This window comes from Pleurodeles waltl, chromosome 3_1 (assembly GCF_031143425.1).
Source record: "Pleurodeles waltl isolate 20211129_DDA chromosome 3_1, aPleWal1.hap1.20221129, whole genome shotgun sequence".
Taxonomy (NCBI): Eukaryota; Metazoa; Chordata; class Amphibia; order Caudata; family Salamandridae; genus Pleurodeles; species Pleurodeles waltl.
In genome coordinates this window covers 1,279,929,884-1,279,955,512 of record NC_090440.1, presented here as the reverse complement: position 1 = coordinate 1,279,955,512, position 25,629 = coordinate 1,279,929,884, and the positions used below count along the sequence as shown (strand labels likewise).

Sequence of the window (25,629 nt, the reverse complement as noted above, 5' to 3'; positions counted from 1 at the left end):
AGATAGCAATAATTTGTTTTAAAAGTTGACAATACAAATTCCAGAAACAGTTCTCGGGAGGGGGGGGGGGGGGGGGGGGGAGAAAAGTTAGTACGATGTTGAGGTAAGTACAAGACTTACAGATCCAGTCTCTGGGAGTTAGGATCTCCATAGGTTGGGGTTAAAGTTATCCCCAAACAGCCACACCAGCAGTATGGTCCGGCCAGGTGCAGAGGTCAAAGTTAAGGTTGATTTAACGTGGGTTCCTATGGAGACTTGGGGGAACTTGGAATCAGGCCTGCTTGCAGGTAAGTACTCACGTCTTCGGAGGACAGACCTGGGGTGCTTAGAGGAGGACCGTGGGTGGGGGGGCTGTGGGCGGAATGAGGGTAGTGCCCAGATCAACACCAAACACACACCCGCGGGGGCGGCCGGGTGCAGGGTGCAAAAACAGTGTCGGGCTCCCAATGCTTTCTTATGGGGGCACTCCGCTGATCACAAAGATGCTGCAGTTAAGGGCCAGGGGGTCGGTTCCAGAAAACATTGGGCTGGACAAGGAGGAGGGATGCCTGCTGGACGTTACTGCACAGAAGGTTGGATTCCCCAAGTCCAGGGGGTGCAGGGGTACCTTTTGGTGTCTGGAATCTTCGTCCAGTTCTGTTGCGGTCAGGAGGGTTGCAAGGAAATGCCTCCTTGGCATGGTTACCCCCTGCGTTTTTGCCTTTTTTGATGCCAGTTATGATTGAAAGTGTGTTGGAACCCTGTTAACCAGGCCCCAGCACCAGTGTTCTTTCCCTAAACTGAACCTATGTTCCCACAATTGCCACAGTCCTGACACCCAGGTAAGCCCCTTGTAAATGGTACCCCTGGTATCAAGGGCCCTGATGCCAGGGAAGGTCTCTAATGGTTGCAGCATGTGTTATGCCACCCTGGGGACCCCTCACTCAGCACATGCACACTGCCTCACAGCTTGTGTGTGCTGGTGGGGAGAAAAAGACTAAGTCAACATGGCACTCCCCTCACAGTGCCATGCCAACCTCACACTGCCTGTGGCATAGGTTAGTCACCCCTCTAGCAGGCCTTACAGCCCTAAGGCAGGGTGTACTATATACCACAGGTGAGGGCATATGTGCATTAGCACTATGCCCCTACAGTGTCTAAGCAAAACCTTAGACATTGTACGTGCAGGGTAGCCATAAAGAGTATATGGTCTGGGAGTTTGTCAAACACGAACTCCACAGTTCCATAATGGCTACTCTGAAAACTGGGAAGTTTGGTATCAAACTTCTCAGCACAATAAATGCACACTGATGCCAGCGTGCAATTTATTGTAAAATGCACCCAGAGGGCATTTTAGAGATGCCCCCTGAATACCAGTCTGACTCCTAGTGCCAGGCTGACCAGTTTCTGCCAGCCTGCCACAACCAGACAAGTTTCTGGCCACATGGGGGAAGAGTGCCTTTTGTCACTCTGTGGCCAGGAGCAAAGCCTGTACTGGGTGGAGGTGCTTCTCACCTTCCCCTGCAGGAACCGTAACACCTGGCGGTGAGCCTCAAAGGCTCATGCCTTTTGTTACAGCACCCCAGGGCATCCAAGCTAGTGGAGATGTCCGCACCTCCGGCCACTGCCCCCACTTTTGGTGGCAAGGCTGGAGGAGATAATGAGAAAAACAAGGAGGAGTCACCCACCTGTCAGGACAGCCCCTAAGGTATCCTGAGCTGAGGTGACCCCTGCCTTTAGAAATCCTCCATCTTGAGATTGGAGGATTCACCCAATAGGATTAGGGATGTGCCCCCACGCCCCTCTGGGAGGAGGCACAAAGAGGGTGTAGCCACCCTCCAGGAGAGTAGCCATAGGCTACTTACTGTCCTCCTGACCTAAACACACCCCTAAATTTAGAATTTAGGGGCGACACAGAACCCAGGAAATCAGATTCCTGCAACCTACACAAAGAAGAAGGACTGCTGACCTGAAAGCCCCGCAGAGACGATGGAGACGACAACTGACTTGGCCCCAGCCCTACCGGCCTGTCTCCAGACTCAAAGAACCTGCACAGCGGCACATCCGACAGGGACCAACGACCTCTGAAGCCTCGGAGGACTGCCCTGAACCGAAGGATCAAGAAACTCCTGAGAACAGCAGCACTGTTCACCTCCTATAGCAACATTTTTGCAACTTTGAAGCAACTTTTAAATAACTCACTCTTCCCCATCCAGAAGTGTGAGACTTCACCCTTTGCACCCGATCCCCCCGGCTCGAGCTCCAGAGAAATAACACTGCAGAGAGGACTCCCAGGTGACTGAGACCTCGTGAGTAACCTGAGACATCAAACCAGCACCCCCACAGCAACGCCTGCTGAGAGGATCCAGAGAGTCCCCCTGACCGCAACTGCCTGGAACAAAGAACCTGACGCCTGGACCAAGCACTGCACCGCAGCCCCCAGGACCGAGAGGAACCGAACTCCAGCGCAGGAGTGACCATCAGGCGACCCTCTGCCTAGCCCAGTTGGTGTCTAGCCCGAGAAGCCCCCCCTGTGCCCTGCCTGCATCACCTAAGTGACCCCCGGGTCCCTCCAATGCTTTCAATAGCAACCCTGATGCCAACACTGCACCCGGCCGCCCCTGTGCCGCTGAGGGTGTGTTTTGTGTGCCTGTTTGTGTCCCCTCCAGTCCTCTACAAAACTCCCCTGGTCTGCTCCCCAAGGACACAGGTACTTACCTGCTAGCAGACTGGAACCGGAGCACCCCTGTTTTCCATAGGCGCCCATGTGTTTTGGGCCCTACTTTGACCTCTGCACCTGACTGGCCCTGTGTTGCTGGTGCGCTGACTTTGGGGTTGCCTTGAACCCCCAAAGGTGGGCTGCCTATGCCCAGGAAACTCAACTTGTATGTGCCTTACTTACCTCAGAAACGTAACCATACTTACCTCCCCGAAGAACTGTTGATTTTTGCAGTGTCCACTCTTAAAATAGCTTATTGCCATTTTAACCTATACTGTGTGTACTACTTCTGTAATTCAAAGTTCCTTACTTACCTGTGTGGAGTACCTTGCATTTTATGTATTTACTTCAAATCTTGAATCTTGTGGTTCTAAAATAAATTAAGAAATTATATTTTTTATATGAAAAACTATTGGCCTGGAGTTAAGTATTTGAGTGTGTGCGCCTCATTTATTGCCTGTGTGTGTACAACAAATGCTTAACACTACCCTCTGATCAGCCTACTGCTCGACCACACTACCAATGAAGAGAGCATTAGAAATATCTAATTTTGCCACTATCAACCTCTAAGGGGAACCCTTGGACTCTGTGCACACTATTTCTTACTTTGAAATAGTATATACAGAGCCAACTTCCTACACCAACCATCAAGAAAGACAGATGGACAATGCATCAAGGCTTTAAACTGTCCTTGCTGAACAACTAGCACACATTGCACTGGTGCAGAATCTGTTTTCAAGTGTTCATAAACTTAGACAAACGTACTGGAAAGGTGAGATAAATGGGAACATTTTGAAGAATATGTGTACACTTACAAACTGTAGGCTCTGGGTGATATGTATATATTTAGATATCTTTGATGAAGCACAACATTCAAGAGTCCAATAGTGTGTATGGAAGTTTAAGTAAAATGTAGTATAGCTCTACAAACGTGTTACCCAATTCCTCATGGAGAAGAAATGTATGAAAGCATATGTGTTTGCTTCATTCCTTTACCTCCAGAGAATTCTCCAACACCCTGGCCCCCAAAAAAATCATGGCCCAACCACACCCCTCTGAAAGAGGAGCTCAAGTTTTTCCTTTGCCAAAAAAGAAAAATCACTTATTCCAGCTTTTTACAGGAGTAAATTGATGTACATTTCAAGGGCGGAAAAGAACATGTTACTTACCTTCAGTAACGCTCTCTGGTAGACTATCTAGCTGCAGATTCTTCACTTTTTTTAATATTCCCAAGGCATTAGCCTGTATCCGGAAGATTTTCAGCATTACCCCTGCAAGGACAGTTGGTGGCACCATGCGGCTCCACATGGACGCTGGTATGTTCTGAAAGTGAATTGCACAATATATGTAGGAATTACTGCTGTGCATTGAAGTCAGTTGCTATTGAGACTGTAACCACCCTGAGATGCACAGTACCAAAAAAGTAAACAGCGTAACCAGTGTGCAGATTCCTAGAGTTTGGATCTTATTAATGTATAGAGTCCAATAACAGAACTGGAGGGGGTGTGGGGCTTGGGGGTGGCGATGAGGAGACAGTAGTTAGATGGAGTCTCTAACCGAAAAAGCTTTACCCAAATAAGTAACTTGTTCTTTTGATAGAGACTTCTAGATGCAGTCAATACTGTAGAATCGAAGAGGCAAAATTCCCTTCGCTGCAGACCTGACTGTCCAGACAATAGTGCTTCGTGAACATATGGAGGGAAGCCCACATAGCACACGGTCCTAGAAATTTGCCAGATGGCTAACGCATTGGTGGAAGCTTTGGCCCTGGTAAAATGAGCACACAATCCTTTCGGAGGTTGCTTTTTTAGCGAATGCGTAGTAGATCTTAATGCAGAGATAGAACCAGAGGCAGATGGGTCTATTCTGCAAGGCACTGCATTTTTTCCACTTCAGCCAAAACACATAAAGAGCACTATTTGAATCAGGATTGTATACCCAGCTGTTCTTGGTAAGATCTATGTAGAATCTCAGTGTTGTCTTGGGTCCAAGCGATGGAGTCTCTCTGCCTCCGAGCATAGAATGCCGACAGTGTGATTATTTGATTGATGTGAAAGAGCACCACAACTTTTGGCAGAAAGGGTGCCCAAATCCTCATAACAAGTTTGAGTTGGAAGAAAGTTCTGTATGGTGGGACGACATATAGAGCTTAAAGCTCATTCATACGCTGTGCTTATGGCAATGAGGAACACCATGTTGATAGTGAGCAGCCACAAGAGACAGTTCTGAACCATCATTAGAAAGTTGGGGACCAAGTTAAAGTCCCACTTTAGTATAGTGAAGGACGAGGGAGGAAACAAATGTTGTGAGCCTTTCAGAAATCTAAAGACAGGAGAACAGAACAAAAAGGGCTGACCCGGGAGCCACATAAAAGCCAAACACTTAAAAAGATATACTTAAATGTGCCCAGAGCGAGGCTGTACTGGGCTAGGGAAAAACAAACCATTTAAGTATCAGATAAGATGGTCTGAAAGGGGTAAATCTGCAGAGTACTGCACCAAGCCACAAATCCCAATGACAGGCATACACAGCTTTAGTCGAGGGGTGCCTGGCTGCCAAGATGGCATCAACCACATCCAGAGGAAGGTCAAAGGTGTTCAGCTGTCACCACTCAATCTCCATTGGAGGCCTGGGTGAGAAATTGTCCTATTTTTGCAACAGTAGGTCCTCCCAGGGCGGCAGTCTGATTAGAGGACAGATGTTCAAGCCCAGGAGTTCTAGATACCATACTCTCAGTGCCCAATAATGACCTCGGGCTGGTCATCCAAATCTTCGGGCAGATGAAGTCATAGACGACCTCTTAAGCCCACTGAGACGTCAGGTTTCCCACATATGCTACCAGGTGTTTCCGACCAGTAGGATGCAGGAGGCCAGCAGTTCCAACAGCCTCAGAGCCAACCTCACTGAAATCCAGGGCCGAGGCTGAAAGGCTGAGATCATAACCTGAATGTCTTAGTCTAACCTTCCTAAGGGGAAAGGCACAAAACGGAAACCAGGTCTAGAATGGCTGCGATGAGAGGGAGCAACTGAGAAGGAGTCAGGTGTGACTTTGGCACATAAGATAGTGAACCCCAAAAATGACAGAAGGTATGCCGTAGACTGGAGTTGGTTGTTGAGTGCCTCGGGCAAGCCTGTCTTCAACAGCTAGTCGTTTAGAAAAGGGAAGACTTACAACCCTAACCTTCAAAGATGAGCAGCCACCACCGCCAACACTTTTGTGAAAACCTGAGGAACAATGGTGAAACCATAAGGGGCAGACAAAACTGAAAATGCTCCTGTCCCACCACAAAATGCATGTAATGCCACTGGGCTGGCAGGACACATATGAAAACAGAAGTCCTCCAGGTCCAACACCACCAATCAAGCCTCTAGAGTCTAGGGCAGACAATTCCTTGGCCAGCAAGAGCATTTTGAATTTTCACTTAGAGAGCAAGGCATTGATAAGGGGCAGGTCTAAAAATGGACAGAGGCCTCCCTGCTTTATTGGGCACCAGCAAGTAGTGGGGTTAACAACCATTTCCTACTTCTGGCACAGGCACCCACATAATAGCCCCTTTAGCCGAAAGGGCTGACACCGCCTGCCGCAACCAGAAGGATTATGTTACTTACCCAGTAAGCATCTGTTCGTGGCATGTAGTGCTGTAGATTCATATGCTGTGCATATTCCTGCCACCCATTGTTGAGTCTGGAGGGGTGCACATTTTTTTTCCTTTCGAAGAAGTGTTACGAGTCACGAGATTGAGTGACTCCTCCTCTCAGTGATATTAAGCATGGGCATCAACACTTTTGTTAGATTGTTTTCCCAGAGGATGGTGAAAAAGGTGTGAAAGGAAGGAAAGTGTAGGGGAAAAAGATGTCCATGCAAAGTATAAATATATATGTAAATATATATGTAAAAATATATACAAAGACAAAGTAACTGCAACAGCCACAGGTGTCCCAGGAAGAGGTAGGGCACACATGACTCTACAATGTTACATGCCACAAACAGAAGCTTACAGGGTAAGTAATATAGTTAATTTGCTGGCATGTGTAAATGTAGATACACATGCTCTACAAATGTCAGCAACCAAGGAAAGCCATAGTAGCACCCTTCTTTCTTGTAGAGTGAGCTTTGGGAGAAACAAGTAAAGGTCTCTTGGCCTTAACATAGCAAGACTGTTTACATTTGACTATCTCTCTGCCCATGCCTGATTTGGAGATTGGGTTGCCTTTGTGAGGTGAAGAAAAAGCTACAAAGAGTTGTTTAGTTTTCCTAAACTCTTTAGTTCTGTCACTATAGAACATGAGCGCTCTTAACATCTAGTGTGTGAAGGGCTGTTTCCGCAACAGACTCTGGTTGCGAGAAGAAGACTGGTAGTTCAATGGACTGGTGAAAGTGAAACTGAGCAATCACTTTAGGGAGAAATGTGGGATTAGTGCGAAGAGTTTGGAAGAAGGGCTCTTCCAAGGTTAGTGCCTGTAGCTCACTAAAATGCCTGGGTGAAGCGATGGTGACTAAGAAAGCCACCTTCCATGAGATGAATTGAAGTGGACTTGAGTGGAGTGGTTCAAATGGGGGACCCATGAGTCTGGTGAGCAGGTTCCACAGTGGGGCAGGGGGTACCCTAGGTGGAATTACACATTTAAGGCCTTCAGTGAAAGCCTTAAAAACTGGGATCATGAACAGAAAAATACATTGTCTTTTCTGTAGATATGCTATAGCTGTGGGTGTTAGTCGAATGGAAGTGTAGGCTAGATTTGCTTTCTGCAAGTGGAGCAACTAGACATTTTTTTGTACTGTGGCTTTCATGAGGTCAATGTCTTTGAGTTGGCAATGGCAAACAAATTGTTTCTATTTTGCAGCATAACAGGCTCTAGCAGGTCTACAGACTTCATTGAGAATGTTCATACACTCTACAGACAAACCCAGGGAGACAAACTCTATGATCTCAGGAGCCATATTGCAAGGCTGAGAGGGTTGGGGTCTAGATGCCCGATTTGTCCTTGATTTTGAATGAGAAGGTCCAGCCTCTGTTAGGGAGCTTTTCCTGTGGGACTACTGAGGGATCCAGGAGTGTAGTGAACCAAGGGAATGACAGGGAGAGGTGGAAGAGTAAAGGCAAATATCCCTGACCATCTCACCCACAGAGCGTTGCCCTTGGGTAGAGGGTGTGGCTAACCAGAGGCAAAGTTTGGGCATTTTGCGGTTTCTGCTGTGGCGAAAATGTCTACCCCCCACTGTAGGAAGTTGGCTCTGTATATACTATCTCAAAGTGAGAGACAGCGTGCACAGAGTCCAAGGGTTCCCCTTTAGAGGTTGATAGTGGCAACATAGATAATACTAATGCTTTATTTTGTGGTTGTGTGGTCGAGCAGTGGGCTTATCAGAGGGTAGTGTTAAGCATCTGTTGTACACACACAGGCAATACATGAGGAACACACACTCAAAGACTTAACTCCAGGCCAATAGTTTTTATACAGAAAAATATATTTTCTTAATTTATTTTAAAACCACAAGATTCAAGATTTGGGGTAAGTACATAAAATGCAAGGGACTTCACACAGGTGAGTATAGAACTTTGATTTAAAACATTAGTGCACACAGTTTAGGTTAAAATGGCAATAAACTATTTTAAAAGTGGACAGTGCAAAAATCGACAGTTCCTGGGGGAGGTAAGTTTGGTTAGGTTTCTCAGGTAAGTAAAGCACTTACTTAGTCAGTCTCCTGGGCATAGGTAGCCCACCGTTGGGGGTTCAAGACAACCCCAAAGTCACCGCACCAGCAACACTGGGCCGTTCAGGTGCAGAGGTCAAAGGAAGGCCCAAAACACATAGGCACCTATGGAGAACAGGGAGCAGACCTTGGGGGGGGGGGGGGGGGATTGGTTTGCAGAGCACTTGGGGGGGGGGGGGGGGGGGGGCGCACAAAACACACCCTCAGGTGCAGTGTGCAAAGTAGGTGTTGGGTTTGCTATAGGAAGCAATGGAGGGACCTGGGGGTCACTTAGGCAATGCAGGCAGGGCACAGGGGGGCTTTTCGGGATAGCCACCGACTGGGCTGGGAAGAGGGCCGCCTGCTGGTCACTCCTTTACTGGAAGGTGGTTCCTCTCCGTCCTAGGGGCATCAGGTGCAGTGCTTGGTCCAGGCGTCGGGTTCCTTGTTACCAGGCAGTCACGGGTCAAGGGAGCCTCCGGATCCTCTCTGCAGGCGTCGCTGTAGGGGTGCAGGGGGGTCGACTCAGGTTCCTCACGTCGTCATAGTCGCCTGGGAGTCCTCTCTGTGGTGTTTGTTCTCTGGAGCTCGAGCCGGGGGTGTTGGGTGCAGAGTAAGAAGTCTCACGCTTCCAGCGGGAAGAGAGGGTTTTTTGGAAGTTGCTAAAAAGTTGCAAAGTGGTTGCAGTTTTTGAACAGTGCTGCTGTTCTCGGGAGTTTCTTGGTCCTTCGGGTTCAGGGCAGTCCTCTGAGTCCTCAGAGGTTGCTGGTCCCTGTCGGATGCGTCACTGTGCAAGTTCTTTGAGTCTGGAGACCGTCCGGTTGGGCTGGGGCCAAGTCAGTTGGTGTTTCCATTGTCTCTGTGGGGCTTTCAGGTCAGCAGTTCTTATTCTTCAGGTTGCAGGAATCTGATTTCCTGGGTTCAGGGTCACCCCTAAATACTAAATGTAGGGGTGTGTTTAGGTCAGGGGGGCAGTAACCAATGGCTACTGCTGTTGAGGGTGGCTACACCCTCCTTTGTGCCTCCTCCCTGAGGGGAGGGGGCACATCCCTATTCCTATTGGGGGAATCCTCCAATCTCAAGTTGTAGGATTTCTAGAGGCAGGAGTAACCTCAGCTCAGGGAACCTTAGGGGCTGTCCTGACTGGTGGGTGGCTCCTCCTTGTTTTCCTCATTATCTGCTCCAGCCTTCCCACCAAATGTGGGGGCAGTGGCCGGAGGGGAAGGCATCTCCAATAGCTGGGATGCCCTGGGGTGCAGTAACAAAAGCCATGAACCTTTGAGGCTCACCGCCAGGTGTTACAGTTCCTGCAGGGGGGGGGTGAGAAGCACCTCCACCGAGTACAGGCTTTGTTCCTGGCCACAGAGTGGCAAAGGGACTCTCCCAATGTGGCCAGAAACTCGTCTGGTTGTGGCAGGCTGGCAGAAACTGGTCAGCCTAGCACTAGGGGTCGGACTGGTATTCAGGGGGCATCTCTAAGATGTCGTCTGGGTGTATTCTACAATAAATTCCACACTGGCATCAGTGTGCATTTATTGTGCTGAGAAGTTTGATACCAAACTTCCCCGATTTCAGTGTAGCCATTATGGAACCGTGGAGTTCGTGTTTGATAGACTCCCAGACCATATACTCTTTATGACTACCCTGCACTTACAATGTCTAAGGTTTGGCTTAGACACTGTAGGGGCATAGTGTGCATGCAACTATGCCCTCACCTGTGGTATAGCGCACCCTGCCTTAGGGCTGTAAGGCCTGCTAGAGGGTTGACTTAACTATGCCACAGGCAGTGAGTTGTGGGCATGGCAGTCTGAGGGGAGTGCCATGTCGACTTAGTCTTTTTCTCCCCACCAGCACCCACAAGCTGTGAGGCAGTGTGCATGTGCTGAGTGAGGGGTCCCCAGGGTGGCATAATACATGCTGAAGCTCTCAAAGACCTTCCCTGGCCACAGGGCCCTTGATACCAGGGGTACCATTTGCAAGGGAGTTTTCTGTGTGCTAGGGCTGTTCCAGTTGTGGGAACAAAGGTACGATTTAGGGAAAGAACACTGGTGCTGGGGCCTGGTTATCAGGGTCCCAGCACACTTTCAATCATAACTGGCATCAACAAAAGGCAAAAAGTCAGGACGTAACCATGCCAAGGAAGGCATTTCCTTACACCCACCTTTTGAAATATGAGTAAAGGACTTGTGGGTGGAGTTCCCACTCGTGGACTTCTTCCTCCATGCTGCTGAGCAGGTCTGCAAACTCTTTGCTGTTTCAGGCAGGTACTCTGCCAACAGATGAATGTGGGGGTGAAGGGCCCACTATATGGTCAGAGTTGCAAGAATTGAGATGACCGTGTAACACCCTCCTCCCCCGCACGCACGCACTTTCTGTAAATAATACATGACTCATGTTGTCCTTGTGGACTAAAACAATCTTGTGAGACAGGCGAGGAATGAAGGCTTTCAGTGCATGCTAGAAATACTGCCTGAATCAAGGTAGTTGAGGAAAAGGGACTGGTGTTTGTGATTCCACAGACCTTGCACTGTCAGGTCTTGAAGGTGAGTACCACAACCCATCCGTGATGCGTCTCTGGTCAAATGACTTGAAGCACAAGTCTAGAAAAGGTTGTCCTTTCAGAAGGTTGTTGGTGTACCACCACTGCAGAGAATCAGGAGTCTGGCGGTCTAACAACACTAGATTTTCCAGGTGACCCTGTGACTGAGACCACTGGTGAGACAGACATTGCTGAAGGAGACACACATGAAATCTGGCACGGGGAACTACAGCGATGCAAGAAGCCAACATGCGCATAATGTTTCTGAGTGTGTAGGAATGGTTCTTCTGAAATTGAGGGAGAAGGTTCTGCAAATTCTGGACACGAGCTGGGTTGGGATATGCCAACCTTAATTCTGCTTTCTGAATGGCCCCTAAGTAAGGTTGAACCTGCAGGGCCTGAAGGTGAGCTATGAGTATGGTGAGAGTGAAGCCAAATTGTGAAGAAGATCCACTATCTAATGTGTGGTGCTGACACTGACGTAACATGCTGGCTTTGATGAGCCAGTTGTTGAGAAAGGGGAAGACAAACATTTTGCCTTCTCAAGTGTGCTGCGAGTACTGCCAAGCATTTTGTGAAAACCCTGGGAGCTGTAGTGACTCCAATGGGAAGGACGTTTAACTGGTATTGTTTGCCCGCAATGACTAATCATAAGCATTTTCAATGTGCATATAGTTCTAAATCTGTCAGTGTCACCTTTCTGTAGAAGCGGGATGACATCCTGCAGGGTGACCACGTGGAAGTGTTCTGAAAGGATGAATTTATTTAGAGGCCTGAGGTCCAGTATCAGCCTGAGAGAGCCGTCCCTTTTGGGAATCAGGAAGTATACAGATTATACTCCTGAACCTTGATGTTGTGGGGAAACGTGCTCTACGGCCTTTGAGAAGAGGGGCCTGGGCCCTTTGTTTGAGAAGGGTTAAATGTTCCTGTGATAGGCTGTGAGGGCGAGGGAGACTATTGGGAGGAGTGGTGATGAGCTCCAGATAGTAACCATGTTGGATAACGGCAAGGACTCATTAGTCCGTGGTAATGGTGTCCCAAGTGGTGTAGAACTGTTGGAGTTTCCCCAGACAGGTGTGGGATGATCTGGGGGAAGGTGGTGGTAGTCAGAAGTAGTCAATGCTTGGCAGTGGGGGAGGAACCATGTGTAGTGATGCTTTTCCCCCTCCCTTTGTTGTTGGACCCTGTAGGAAAGTGTCCCTTTTAGAAAAGTTACGCCCCCCCCTCACGTTTTGTCTGGTATTGAAGCTAACTTGATTGTGTGCTGGAATCCTGCTAACCAGGTCCCAGTACCAAGGATATTTCCCTAAACTGCACCATTGTTTCCACAACTGGCACACCCCTGGCGCACAGCTAAGCCCCTTGTAGGAGGTACCAGTGGTACCAAGGGCTCTGTGACCACGGAGGCTTCCTAAGGGCTGTAGCACTCACTGTGCCACCTTAAGGGACCCCTCACCAAACACAAGCATATTGCAGCTTGTGTGTGTTGGTGGGGAGAAAAAGGCAAAGTCAACATGGCATCCTTCTCAGGGTGCCATGCCCATAGACCACTGCTTGTGGCATAGGTAAGTCACCCCTCTAGCAGGCCTTACAAGCCCTAAGGCAGGGTGACATGAGCAATAAGTCCATTCTTAGACACTAAGTGCAGTGTGGCCATACTGAGTATATGTGCTGGGAGTTTGTCATTTTGAACTCCAAAGTTCCAAGACGGTTTCACAGAAGACTGGTAAGTTTGCTTTCAAACTTCTCAGCACAATAAACCCACACTGATGCCAGTGTTGGATTATAAAATGCACACACAGGGCATCTCAGAGATGCCCCCTGAATTGTACCTAACGCTTTAGTGCAGGGCACACCAGTCTGTGCCAGCCTGTCACTAACAGACACATTTCTGACCTCATGGAGTGAGGCCCATTGTGCTCTCTGGGGTCAGAAACCAAGCTAGCTCTGGGTGGATAAGCTGTAACACCTGCACGAACTGTAACACTTGGCGGTGAGCCTCAAAGGCTCAGGCCTCCAGTTACAGTGCCCCAGGGTACTCTAGCTAGTGTAGATGGAGTGAAACAGGGAGGAGTGACCACTGCAGCTATGTCCACCCCCTAGGTGTCCACAGCTGTAGTGACCCCTTCTCCCTCCATCTTGTTTTGGAGGGTAGGTATCAATAGGGTAAGAGATGTGCCCACCTCCCCATAGGGAATGGGCACAGGAAGGGTGTAGCCACCCTCGGGGACAGTAGCCACTGGCTACTGCCCTCTGACCTCTCTAACGCCCCCTAAATCTAGTATTTAGGGGCTCTCCTGAACCTTACTCACCAGATTCCTGGCGACCTCAAGAAGAAAGGAGAACTGCTAAGCTGACCCCAGCAGTGAAGACTCCAGACAACAACTGACTTGGCCCCAGTCCTACCGGCCTGTGTGCAGCTTCAAAGACCCCTGCTAAAAGAAGGTGAAAATTTCTGAAGGACCATCAACCTCCTACCCCACATGACTGCATGTCCAGCAGAGGACCAAGAACTCCAGAGGACAGTGGTCCTGTCCAGAACAAATCACCAAAAGGACTCCAGAACCGCCCCAGCTCAGTGAATACTGCAACTTTGCACCCGAAGCCCATGGACCAAGTTCAAGTGGCTCCCGTCCAGAGAAGGTCCCCAGGCGATTCTGACCTCGAATCCACCCTGAGTTGACCCCTTCTGGCCAACACAACACCTGCAGCCTGAAACCAGAGGCTCCCCCTGACCCCGACCATAACCTACTAAGATACCTGACACCCTACGAGACCCCTGTATCTGCAGCCCCCCTGGCTTTGGGAGATCTGACAGACGGTCCAGCAATGTCCAGCAGGTACCTCTCCTGCCAGTCAAGCCTTTTGTTTCCCCCAAATGGACCACCCTGGACCCAGCCTGCAGCATCCCTTCTAACCCCCAGGGTTCCCCCAACTGAAAAGCATTTGGTGTTTGCACCCTGCACCCGGCCACCCCTGTGCCGCTGAGGATGTGTGTTTGGTGTGGTCCTGTGGCCCTCCCCCACTGCTGACCTAAACACCTGCGGGCCTGTGTACTGGAACTGCAGGTACTTAACTACAATCTGCTTTTTACCAAGCACCCCCAGTCCTCATAGGATTCCATTGTAAACCTGATGCCAACTTTGCCCTCTGAACCCAGCCAGCCCCCATTGCTTGTGGTGCACTTTTGGGGTCAGCCTAAACTTTGACCTGTGGACATCCTAAAACCTGAAGAATGGAATCCTAGGCTGTGTACTTACCCGTTTTCTGTGCTCCCCCCTCCGACTCTATGGACTCCTATGGAAAACTGCACTGTCAACTTTTGAAATAGAAAATTGCTACTTACTTGTAAACTGCTTTATCTGCTAAAACCAAACAAATGCCTACTTATAATTGTACTTCCCTGCAACAAAGTTCTTCTGGTTCTAGTAATAAATTAACAACAAATATTTTTGCTATATAAAAACCACTGGCCTGGAGTTAGTCATTGAGTGTGTGCCTCATTTCTTGACAGTGTGTGTACAACAAATGCTCTGCACTACCCTCTGATAAGCCTAACTGTTCGACCACACTACCAAAAAAAGAGAGAATTAGCATTATCTACTCTAGATGCTGTTAAGCCTCTGGGGAACCCCTGGAGTCTGTGCACACTATACCACATTTTGTTATAGTACATACAGAGCCAGGTTCTCACAGACCCCCTGTAACAGCCTCTGTATTAGCCTCTGATGTACGTGGACTGAGGGTATCTAGGGTGCAAAGTAGACGCCTCTGTCATTGAGGAACTATATGATCCCCTGAACCCAGGTCGACAAAAGGAGCCCCTTTGTGTATTAGTCTGAAGGGCACCCATGGCCTTGGTAGTGTCTGTGTCCCTTTTTAGCTTCTCTAAAATAGTGTCTACCTGTGGCCCGAACAGGTGCTCTTTATCAAAGGGCATGTTGAGGACTGCCTGTTGGACCTCAGGTTCAAAACCTGAGCAATGCAGCCAAGCATGCCGTCGTACAAATTACTTACCTTTGGTAACGATATATTGGGTGGAGACATATTCTAGTTGCAGATTCCTTACCTTAGAAGTTTCCCCCATGTGTCAGACTTGATCTGGAGACCTTTTCTTCGAGCAATACCCTTGCGCGTTGGTAGGTGGTGTTGGTCGACTTTGCAGGCGTTGTTGGCGTCATAGTTGCAGTGATCACGTGAAGACTAGAACATAGATGCCGCCTCAGCTCAGTGACCTCAGTTTCTTTTCACGACTTTCCATGCCAAAACGCCCTGAATGGGAAAGCCCTGTCCCTAAAAATCAGTTCACAAGCAGGGAGGATGGGTGAGTCGGTAAAGAATCTGCACCTAGACTATGTCTCTACCAGATATACTGTTACCGAAGGTAAGTAGCTTGTACTTCTTATAGAGACTTCTAGTTGCAGATTCCTTACCTCAGACTAGATACCCAAGCAGTGCCATCCTCGGAGGTGGGCTGTGACCCAAGATCATACTACAAAGTCCTGCAGGACCAAATGACCGAAGTAGCCGCCCCGATGGACCGGACTGTCCAGGCAGTAATGTTTAGTACACATGTGCAAGGATGCCCACGTAGCTGACTGGCAGATATCCATGATGGGAACTCCGGGTGCTAATGCAGAGGAAGCAGCAGCTGCGCTGGTGGAATGAACGGGCAAGCCCTCAGGGGATTGCTTCTCTGCCTAAATGTAGGAAAGTGCCACTGTTGGCACAGTTACCCCCCACTTTTTGCCTAGTGTTGGTGCCAACTTTGATTGAAAGTATGCTGGGACCCTGCTAACCAGGCCCCAGCAGCAGTGTTCTTTCCCTAAAACTGTACCTTTGTTTCCACAATTGGCACAGCCCTGGCACACAGCTAAGTCCTTGTAAAAGGTACCCCTGTTCACCAAGGGCCCTGTGGCCAGGTAAGGTCTCTAAGGACTGCAGCATGTATTATGCCACCCTAGGGGACCCCTCACTCAACAGATGCACACTGCCTCACAGCTTGTCCAGAGAGCCCGCCAGATGTTGAACCACCGGGGTAATGTCCTGATGTGCCAACCATGTCCTGAGACGCAGTGCTCACTGACAAAGGGTCCAGGACACTACTCTGCCCTGTTTGTTGAAGTACAACATGGCAGTAGTGTTGTCTGTGAACACTTGCACTACTTTCTCTCTGAGAGAGGAAAGAAATACTTTAAACGCAAGCATGATCGCCCGGAGCTCCAGAAGATTGATGTGGACCCTGACTCCGCCAGAGACCAGAGGCCTCTGATCTCTGCCTCTCCCATGTGGTCGCCCCATCTCAGAAGTGACGCGTCCATCACTATGGACAGATCTGGTTGGGGAAAAAAAAGCGATCTGCTGTTGACCCAATGCAGATTGGAAAGCCACCACTGAAGGTCTTTTGCAGTTCCCTCTGAGATCTGGACCACAACGGCGAGATTTCCCTGATGCAGCGCCCACTGGAACTTCAAGTCTCACTGCAGAGCCTGCATATGCCATTGGGCATGCGTCACTAGCAGGAAGCAGGAGGCCATGAGGCCCACCAGCCTCAGAGTCAGTCTCACCGAAACCCAAGATAGAGGCTGAAAGATCAGAATCGTAGTTTGAGTATCCTGGACTCGCTTTTTGGGAGGAAATGCCTGAAACAGCATTGTGTCCAGAACAGCTCTGATAAAAGGGAGCGTCTGGGAGGAAGTCAGGTGTGACTTCAGCACATTTATATTGAACCCCAGTGTGTGCAGGAGGTTCGCCGTAGTCTGAAGGTGGGAGACAACTTTCTGGGGGGAGTCCCCCTTCAACAGACAGTTGTTGGGCTAGGGGAAGACTGAAACCCCCAGCCTGCTCGGATGAGCTACAACCCCCGCCATCACTTATGTGAACGTCCGAGAGGCGCTGGTAAGGCCGAAGGGGAGCATGGTAAATCAAAAGTGTTTGTGACCTACCACGAATCGTAGGTAACATCTGTGGGCAGGGAGGATGGGAATATGGAAATAAGTGTCCTGCAAGTCCAATGCTACCATCCAGTATTCTGGGTACAAATCAGAGGGGACCTGAACGAGGGTGAGCATTTTGAATTTCTCCCTCTTGAGGAAGAGATTGAAGGCCCGAAGGTCTAGGACAGAACGTAAGACCTTGCCTTTTTTGGGCACCAGAAAGTAGCGGGAATAACAACTGCAACCTACTTCTGGTGCAGGGACCCTCTCTATGGCTCCCTTGGCCAAGAGAACCGCAAGTTCCTGGCGGTGCCAAATGATATATGAATATGAATGGCTGACTGATAGAGGCGTGGGTGGTGCAGCGGACTCGAAGGGGAGGGAGTAGCGCCTTCGAACGATCTGCAAAACCTCTCCGTAGGGATGGATTCCCAGTGGGGCCGGTTATGGCAAATCCTGCCACCAACTGGACCGGAGGGAGGGGACGGACTAGGAGGGTTTGGAGGCTGCAGCAGGGACAGGGGTAGGAAGGGCAGGCCTCTGGTTCTCTGTCCCACGACCACGTGGGATTCCGCGTCCCCGGCCATGCAACGGCTGAACAGCATGGGTGGCTGGGAAAGGTACGCAACAGGGAGTCCCTTCCTTGGGCCTCAAATGGGACAAAGGGTGGACTGTTGCGGACGAGGGGCAGTAGAAAGGCCGAGAGACCAAGCCATAGCCCAGGAGTCCTTGAACCTCTCCAAAGCCAAGACCGCCTTGTCTCCAAAGGTGACGGGAGCCATCAAAGGGCATGTCAATAAGAGCCTGTTGGACATCCCCTGAGAAACCAGATGTACGTAACCAGGTGTGGCGCCTCAAGGCCACTGTTGTCACAACCAATCTACCTAGAGAGTCGGTTGTGTCCAGTTCACATCTGAGAGTGAATTTTTACTGCATCTCTCCCACCGGTGACAGTTTGAAAGACAATAACGCAGACCTCCTCCGGTATCTGTGGCAGAACTTGCACGACCGTATCACACACAGAGTGGGTATAGCAGCCCAAAAGGCATACAGGGTTCACTGATCGCAGTGCGAGACTGGAGGATGAAAACATCTTCTCCCCAAATTGTTATAGCCTTTTTGATTCCCTATCCGGAGGTGTGGAAGGGAATGCACCCACGGATGAGGGAGCCTGTGTGTGAGGACACCCCGCTACATAATGATAACTCTGAACCTGGGCATGTTTGTGGAGGAATCTGCCTGGTGTGTGGTGAGCACCTATGGTGTTATCACATTATACATGGTCCAGGTATCCCCTATTAATGAAGTGAAGGCAGTGTCTAGGAAGCCAGGGCTATAGGTAACTGTGGATTAGCAGCCAATACTTATCTAAGAGACATGCAAAGCTTATGCAATACCACTATAGTCACACAGCACCTACAAACATGAAAGATCCACAGTGTTACAAAAATAATGGTACTTTGTTATAGAAACACAAATACAGAGGTGGCTCTGGCTCCCAGATATAGGCTCCGTGGACTGAGGCCTAAAGCTTTGATGCTCTTCCCGTGTTGCATCGGCCAAGCGATGCGGCTAAGTCGAAGAACTTTGGCCTTCTTCGACAACTTCTTGTTATGACCCGAGTGTCCTGAAGATTTGGAATGGGACAGCGAGGAGTGGTGATGACTCCGCAAACTGTCTCATGCCCTTCTCGAACGAGCTCGAGAGCAATGCAGAGTCAAGCGCTGGGCCACCATGAGCTTTAGGGACAACTCCCTCAAAGTCTTCTGGTTTATGGCCCGGCACACAGACCGCGACTTCGGGTCATGATTGCGCTCCAAACACCACAAGCACAGAAGATGCAGATCAGTCCCCAACATCATTCTGTGACAGGAGTCACATGGTTTGAACCCCTGTCTTCCCTGACATCCCAGTTATAAAAAAACTGAGTAAGGGTAGCTCTTGTTCGGATCTGTGCATGGCACAGAGAGAAAATAACTGACGTCAACGTGCCGGTGTGGCGCCGATATACCACCTCAACGACGCTAACAACGGACACGGAGTCGACCGACGCCTCCTGACGGCACACACGGGTACTGCTCGAAGAAAAATCTCAGGATACAATCAGACACCTTGGGGAAATTCTAAGGTAAGGAATCTGCAACTTTAAGTCTTTATCAGGTGGGTCGGTACCAGTGTCTAAGTCCAAGGAAACATTGTGGACCATGACACCAGAGGAGGTGTTTGGACTGGAACCATAAGCGTTGCAAAGAATTCGGAGGGTCCGATTGGTAGGTTAGGGGGAACCATCTCAGGCAGAAGGCCACTCTCCTCCTTTGAACCTAAAGGCGCACCAGAGGGTTTAGCCAAGGATCCAAAGAGCCAGAACACGGCTGCTTGCAACTCTTCGATCTGTTGTGGGTTGGCAGATGACCCTAGAAATTCTGGTTGCGGCAGAACCATTTATGGATCAACTCTGAAGTTGTACTAAAGGAGCAAAAATGGAGATCGATGGCCTCACCATCGGTCGGCTCAATTGAATATGAGTGGAGTAAGGCAGTTGAGTACCTCTTTGATTTATTAGGTTTCTTTTTAGACTTACCAGATGATTTGGATCATAACATAGACCAGTCTCGCAAGCGGCTTCAGTGAATCTTGGAGTACCATTGGGACTCGGACCAAGCCATGTACTTTAAGCACAACTTAGAACGGTCTGAGAGAGGAGTCTTCTTGTGCTTGGAGATGTAAAGTTTCACAATGGTAACTAAAGAAAGAAGTTAGCTCACCTAACCACATGGTCCCTGGGCTAGGAAATATTTTTTTTAAATGTCTGGTATACCGTAGGGACAAACTGATATTCTTTGTATGGTATAAATGTTTCGTTGTTTGATTCTACATACCAGAGATACACAAAAAAACTACAGAATGTGAATTGATACACAGAATGGCTTATAATAGTGACTGTTAAATACTATTTATTGAGTCAAAATACCGGTGGAAATGTATTGTTTCCTACTGGAATGAGTATTTTTATGGATGTAAAGTTTACCATCACGGTCCCAGGTGCCTTCAGGTTTACTGACGTCCAGTCACGGCAGGCCTTGGAGTCATGACTCAAACCCAGACACCAAAGGAACACTAATTGAAAGCAGACACATACATCTGCTTGTGACACGGTCTACTGGGATTGAAAACATGTAGTTTTAGGTGGTGACATCACTTGCACACTGCAGGAAATTTATAGCAAATCAAGGTAAAGTGTCTCAGAGATGAGAGAGCGCTCAGGACCCAGGTCTGTGGCGTGGAAAGAAAAGACCCGATGTCAGAGTGAGGAGCAGCACCTTTACAGGCCCTTTATTTTAGCAGAGGAACAGTATTGGTGTGGAGTTGAATGCCTCAACCTACTTGCGTGCACAGGTACTGCTGAAATGTTTCCTGATTCAGTCTGATGCCTGGGGAATATTCAAAAGGTGAGGAATCTGCATCTGTAAAACGTGCATACTGTCTGTATATTACATGTATCAGGAGCATTTCCAATAGGGTGTGCTGTACAACTAACAGTAGTGTGTGTAATGTACAGCTGACACTTGTTTTTTGGCTTAGTATTTTTATTAATTTCTTGAATGTTAAGCAGCAAATCAATAATGACAGCACTGCGGCTACAGAGGTCCAAAACAGGACAGCATGCAAGCAATGATCCTCATCATCCTACTTTTATCAGCAGTAACATCATAGCCAATACAAGCTTGCATCCCACAAAGAAGCAACTCAGTCAGATGATCGACCTGAGAGGGGTACATCACTCAAGGATAAAGTTAGAAGCTGATCAGATTCCCTCTGATAGTTTGTCTGCCATTGCATGATAATATTTGAATATTCTCAGATGTTCTTTCACCAGTCCCTCCCATGTTAAGCTTAATTTCTTTCGCCAAAACCCAATGCCAAGCATCTCTGTACAAGTTTCCTAAGAGTCCTCCTGGCTGGATCCAATAAAAAATATTTATCATAATAAATAAAAACATTCAGGGATGCAAACTGATAACTGATTTTTTCCTTTTTAGGTTTAGGGTGTAAGGCCTAGTATACAATGCTTCAAGGAGCAGTCAACTTTCAGTAATGGTAAGCAGACAAGGTTTCAGTCACCTCCTGCCAGTAGTTTCTAATTATTAGGCATGACCACATCATATGAAAGAAGTCAGTTGCACCAGGTCTGCAGCTGGGACACTCCCCGTTAGCACTGCGTACATTTTACAAAGCATATTCCTTTGTGGCACCACTGCACCCCATCCCAAACAGAGTCTATTAGCGGGGTCACCAATGGAAGTATTCCCATTTAGCTTGTATTGTCAAAGGGGCATGTTCCCTATCCTGCAGCATCACCTTAGAAATCAAGGAGACACATCTTGAAGCTTCCTTATGGCATTAAGGGTGTGGGTTTGTGGAGGCCACCCTGGGAAGCCAGTCCAGCACCTGCATCCCACTGCAGTCAGTTTAATACAGTAAAAGACAAAAATTGGAACAATCAGATCTGATATTTATGACTGGCCTCTTCAAACGAAAGTAATGTCCCCTTTGTACAAATCCCCCCACTCCTCACACCCACCTCTCGAGCCTGCATTTCCTATATCCTGTTTTGGTTTTAATGTCGCCGAAATTGTGGTGGGCCCAGACCTCTATGTCAGATGCATATGGAGTGCGTCCCACCCACACCTGCAGAAGCCATCCCACCTGAAACATCAGTGCCACAAGGTATGGCACGATCCAGGATTCACATCCAGGAGTTAAGTTGGCCACACTCAGCTACCCCAAAGGGTAACATCCCATCAAAAGTGGCATCTCCCCGTTAGGGGTGTCCATCAGACCCAGCAGAAGGTGCTGCAGGAGAGAGGCCAAATAATAAAACTCAAAATCTCGAGCAACAGACCTCTTTCTTCATATGGGTGTTTAAGTGCACTCAATTTAACCCAAGGGAGTGCACCACCCCAAAGCAATGTGCTAAGTCTAGTGTTAATCCGCTGAAAGATGGACCGGGGCAGAAGGCATGTTGTGCCTTGTAATACATATGAAGATCTAGGAGTATAATCATTTTACTGACAGCCAGACTGCCTGCCTGCAAAAGACAAGGGCAGCTTCCGTTAGAAGGGCAAAGTGTGTTCTAAAGTCTACAGTCAACGTGTGGGATACATATATACCCAAGTATTTAGAAGATGTTGGTGCAACGTAATCCCCAAAAACAGAAGTCTCTCCAGCCAGTCACTTGCAAGAGTGCCTATGGGGATAATCTAGAATTGTTACAATTGGTGGCCAGTCCTGACACCTGTTTAAACTCCTCTAATAGGTGTAACAAGAGGGAGACCAAGTCAATCGGACGCCTCATGTAGACCAGGATATGGCCTATATACACTGAGACCACATGCTTTGGAAGACTATTCAGAATGCCCCAATCCACCATCCTGCCAAGCAGTGTATTTGCCATGGGTCCCATGGCAAGGACAAACAACAGGGGCAACAGTGGACATTTTTGTTGTGCCTCCTGCTCCCACCTAGGAGACATCAGCTCACCCACCATAACTCCAGCTTCATGAAGAGTGTATAGTAATTTGATCTAAATTTCATTGGGGCCAATTCCCACTTTGATTTCTTATGCTTTTTTGTGGACTTAACCTGAGATTTCTACCACAACAAAGATCTACTGGGGGAGAGGGAACGGGCCTTCCTTTAGACCGCGACTAATCACTGCATGGAGTCTTGCAGTGTTTAGCGATCTAGAGCTTTGGGAACCCTTTGAAGGGACATTCCTGTTACACACTGCTAAATATTTTAGAAAAGAAAGTTAAGGGAATGTTATCTTAGGCCAAAAAGTAGAGCCCTGGATCAGCATCTGAAGGCACAAAAAGAAAGGAACTGATGTCAGAATGACTGGGTGGCACCTACATGCAGCACCACTGTCACTTCTGGAGCGAAAAGAGGTCTATGCGGAGACAAAATGCCACCTAAAGGCAAGCAGGAATAGTGCTTTTGAGCTTTCCAGATCCAGTCTGACAAACAGAAAATATTCACATGAAGAGTAGTCTGAGGTTAGAGGTATCTGTCTGAAACACAATTTTAACCAATCCTTTAATTTCATCTATGAGATGTGAAGGAATACACCTTCAGCACTAAATGAGAAGTCACCATGAACGTTGACACAAACCTTAAAACAAGAACAAAAAGAGTAATAATCTGCACGTTTAAAAGAACCTTATTGCAGCAGTTCCCTAACATGGCTGTAGCAATTACTAAGTGTAACAAGCAATCCTGAACTCTATTCGGTAACAATCAGTAAACGAAAATAAAAACTCACGTCAAACTGAGCGAGAATAGTCCCGCTATGCAGTCCTTCTGCTAGCTGGATCATGGACTCCCTCAAGGCATTGTCATCAAGATAGACGCCATCCATTGGTGCTTTCTCTGGGATATACTGGAAATCAGGCTCATTCTCAAGCTTTTCTTCCACCACATCATAGACAGCTATAAAAAAAAATATATATATATATGAATCCAAGCTAAAGTGAACACATGATATACCTTAATTGCTGAAACCCCGGGGTTCACTTATTTCTATGGCACATGCAAGCAGAGTGGTGCCATATTTGTTTTGAGGTTGAGGCTAGTCCTTTTCAGTTACTACTACTTTGGGTCTGACCTTGAACCTATATTAATCAAAAACTATAACTGAATTCTACTAGCACCAAGGCAGACGTACTACTGGAAATCTCTATCAAATGCAAGGTAAATGTTTAACTGAATGTTTAATATCATTTGGGTACTCAAAAACCTGTACTGCAAGTTGGATAAAACAAAGGATAATTAAGAAATTCAAGAAATGAAAGATATATCAAATATAGAATGCCATGCTTGGTAAGTGTGAACACTAAAGTAACTGCATAAATGTCGGAAAGGAAGTGGCATATGACAGACCAAATCAATAAAGGGATAAGTTAAAGACAAACCGTTCACAGCATACAATCACGATGGGCGTGTGCTTCCCCAATTACAGTTTTTAGGAAAAGGAAACATAACTACAGAATGGCTCATAGCTTTCTTTACATCTAAGTTTCCAAATTACATAAAACCAGTGTATATTCTGTTTAGTACCTTTCACTTTCATTGTTGACGCTGCCAGTGCCCACGAAGGCTCTGTATTGACAAGATGTTCACAAGAATTTTAAATCCATTTACTAATAATTGCTTAAAGAATTACCAATAAAACAATCACCATATTTAACACATTTGCTCATTCACTCCAATAACCCATAAATATTAAGCTATTTGTTTGCAATCACCAATGCAGCATTGCTTCTCTTAAAAAAAAAAACAATGCAATGCGGCTTTGGCAGCTGCCATAAAGGTATATGGCCCCTGAAGTCTTAAAGATTAATGAGTTGGAAAAGGTACCCCTGATGCCAACCCACTCATAGCCCTGGCAAAATAGGCCTCAGATGCTCACTGGGGGCTGTTATCTGGCCAGTGCATCCCAACAGCTGAAGCAGAGCACAATTCACCTTGACAGGCCCTCTTCTGCATCGCCTTCCCGTTCTTTGTTTCAGAGAACCCCACAAAGAGCTTATCATAAACTTAACAGGCTTTGAAATGATCAACATGACAACTCAAAACCCATTTGTGGTCCAAACGATGCAGCCTCTCATCCTCTCTTAAGGGGTGAGAGGAAGCAAAGAACATTGATAAAGTTATCAGCTTCCCAACATACAAATGAATCTTAACCTTAGGTGCATAGACCACAAGAGACCTCAGCATCAATCTGTCAGTGAAGGTGGTGATGCAGGGCAGCATGAGTGAAAGTGCTTGCTGTTCACTCATGTGATGAGCTGACGTAATCACAATGAGGAAGACTTTTTCAGACTCAAGAGAAGCTGTGAGCTCAAAGAGTGCACAGATAATCAATGTCAAGACCCATTGAAGGTCTTACTAGGGCAAATGGTTAGGGTGGGAACAAGTGTCTCAAATCTTGAACAATCTGCATCACAATTGTTAATTTGAACTGGTTGGTAGGTTAGTGTGGCAAAGTTAGAAATGTTGAAAGGCTCACTGCAAGGCCTTGCAGGGCTAAACACAAAATTAGCAAAAGGAGGTACGAGTAAGAAAGTACCCTTTTTCTTGGTATGGTTACCTCTATTGTCTGCCTGTTATCAGTGTGTTTGACTGTCTTCACTGGGATTCAGCTAACCAGGGCCCCAGTGATTATGTTCTCTCACTTTTAACTTGGTTACTTGAAACAAGTACACCCCACAATTGGCATACTGGTGCCCCCTTGTAAGTCCCTAGTATGTGGTACCCAGGGCACTGGGGTACCAGGGGATCCCGAAGGGTAGCAGCATGTATTATGCCACCCATGGGGAGCCCACGCAAAGTGTATCTGCAGACCTGCCATCGCAGCCTGCGTGAAAGGGTGCATACACCCTTATTTCTACAGGTCACTGCACCAGGTCACTGTAAGTCACCCCTATGGTAGGTCCCCATGTACCAGAGGGCAGGGTGCAAGTATGTCTGTGTGAGGGCACCCCTGCACTAGCAGAGGTTCCCCCACAAACTCCAGTTCCATTTTCCTGGACTTTGTGAGTGTACAACGCCATTGTAGGCGTATACTGGACATAGGTCACTACCGATGTCCAGCTACATATTGGTAACTCCGAACCTAGGCATGTTTGGTATCAAACATGTCAGAATCATATCCCAATACTTTTGCCAGTATTGGAAGTATGATTTCATGCACTCTGGGGAC

The 25,629-nt window shown here is 47.8% G+C and overlaps 1 protein-coding gene across 3 annotated transcripts in view; it reads right to left on the bottom strand.

Annotated features, from left to right (window-relative positions):
* PTPN4 (protein tyrosine phosphatase non-receptor type 4) overlaps positions 1 to 25,629 on the bottom strand; it is a 975,501-nt gene that overhangs the window by 242,310 nt on the left and 707,562 nt on the right. For all 3 annotated transcript variants that reach the window (XM_069224613.1, XM_069224612.1, XM_069224614.1), the window contains exon 20: positions 23,191 to 23,357. In XM_069224613.1, the coding sequence (XP_069080714.1) occupies positions 23,191 to 23,357 (167 nt within the window). The remainder of the gene's footprint in view (positions 1 to 23,190; positions 23,358 to 25,629) is intronic.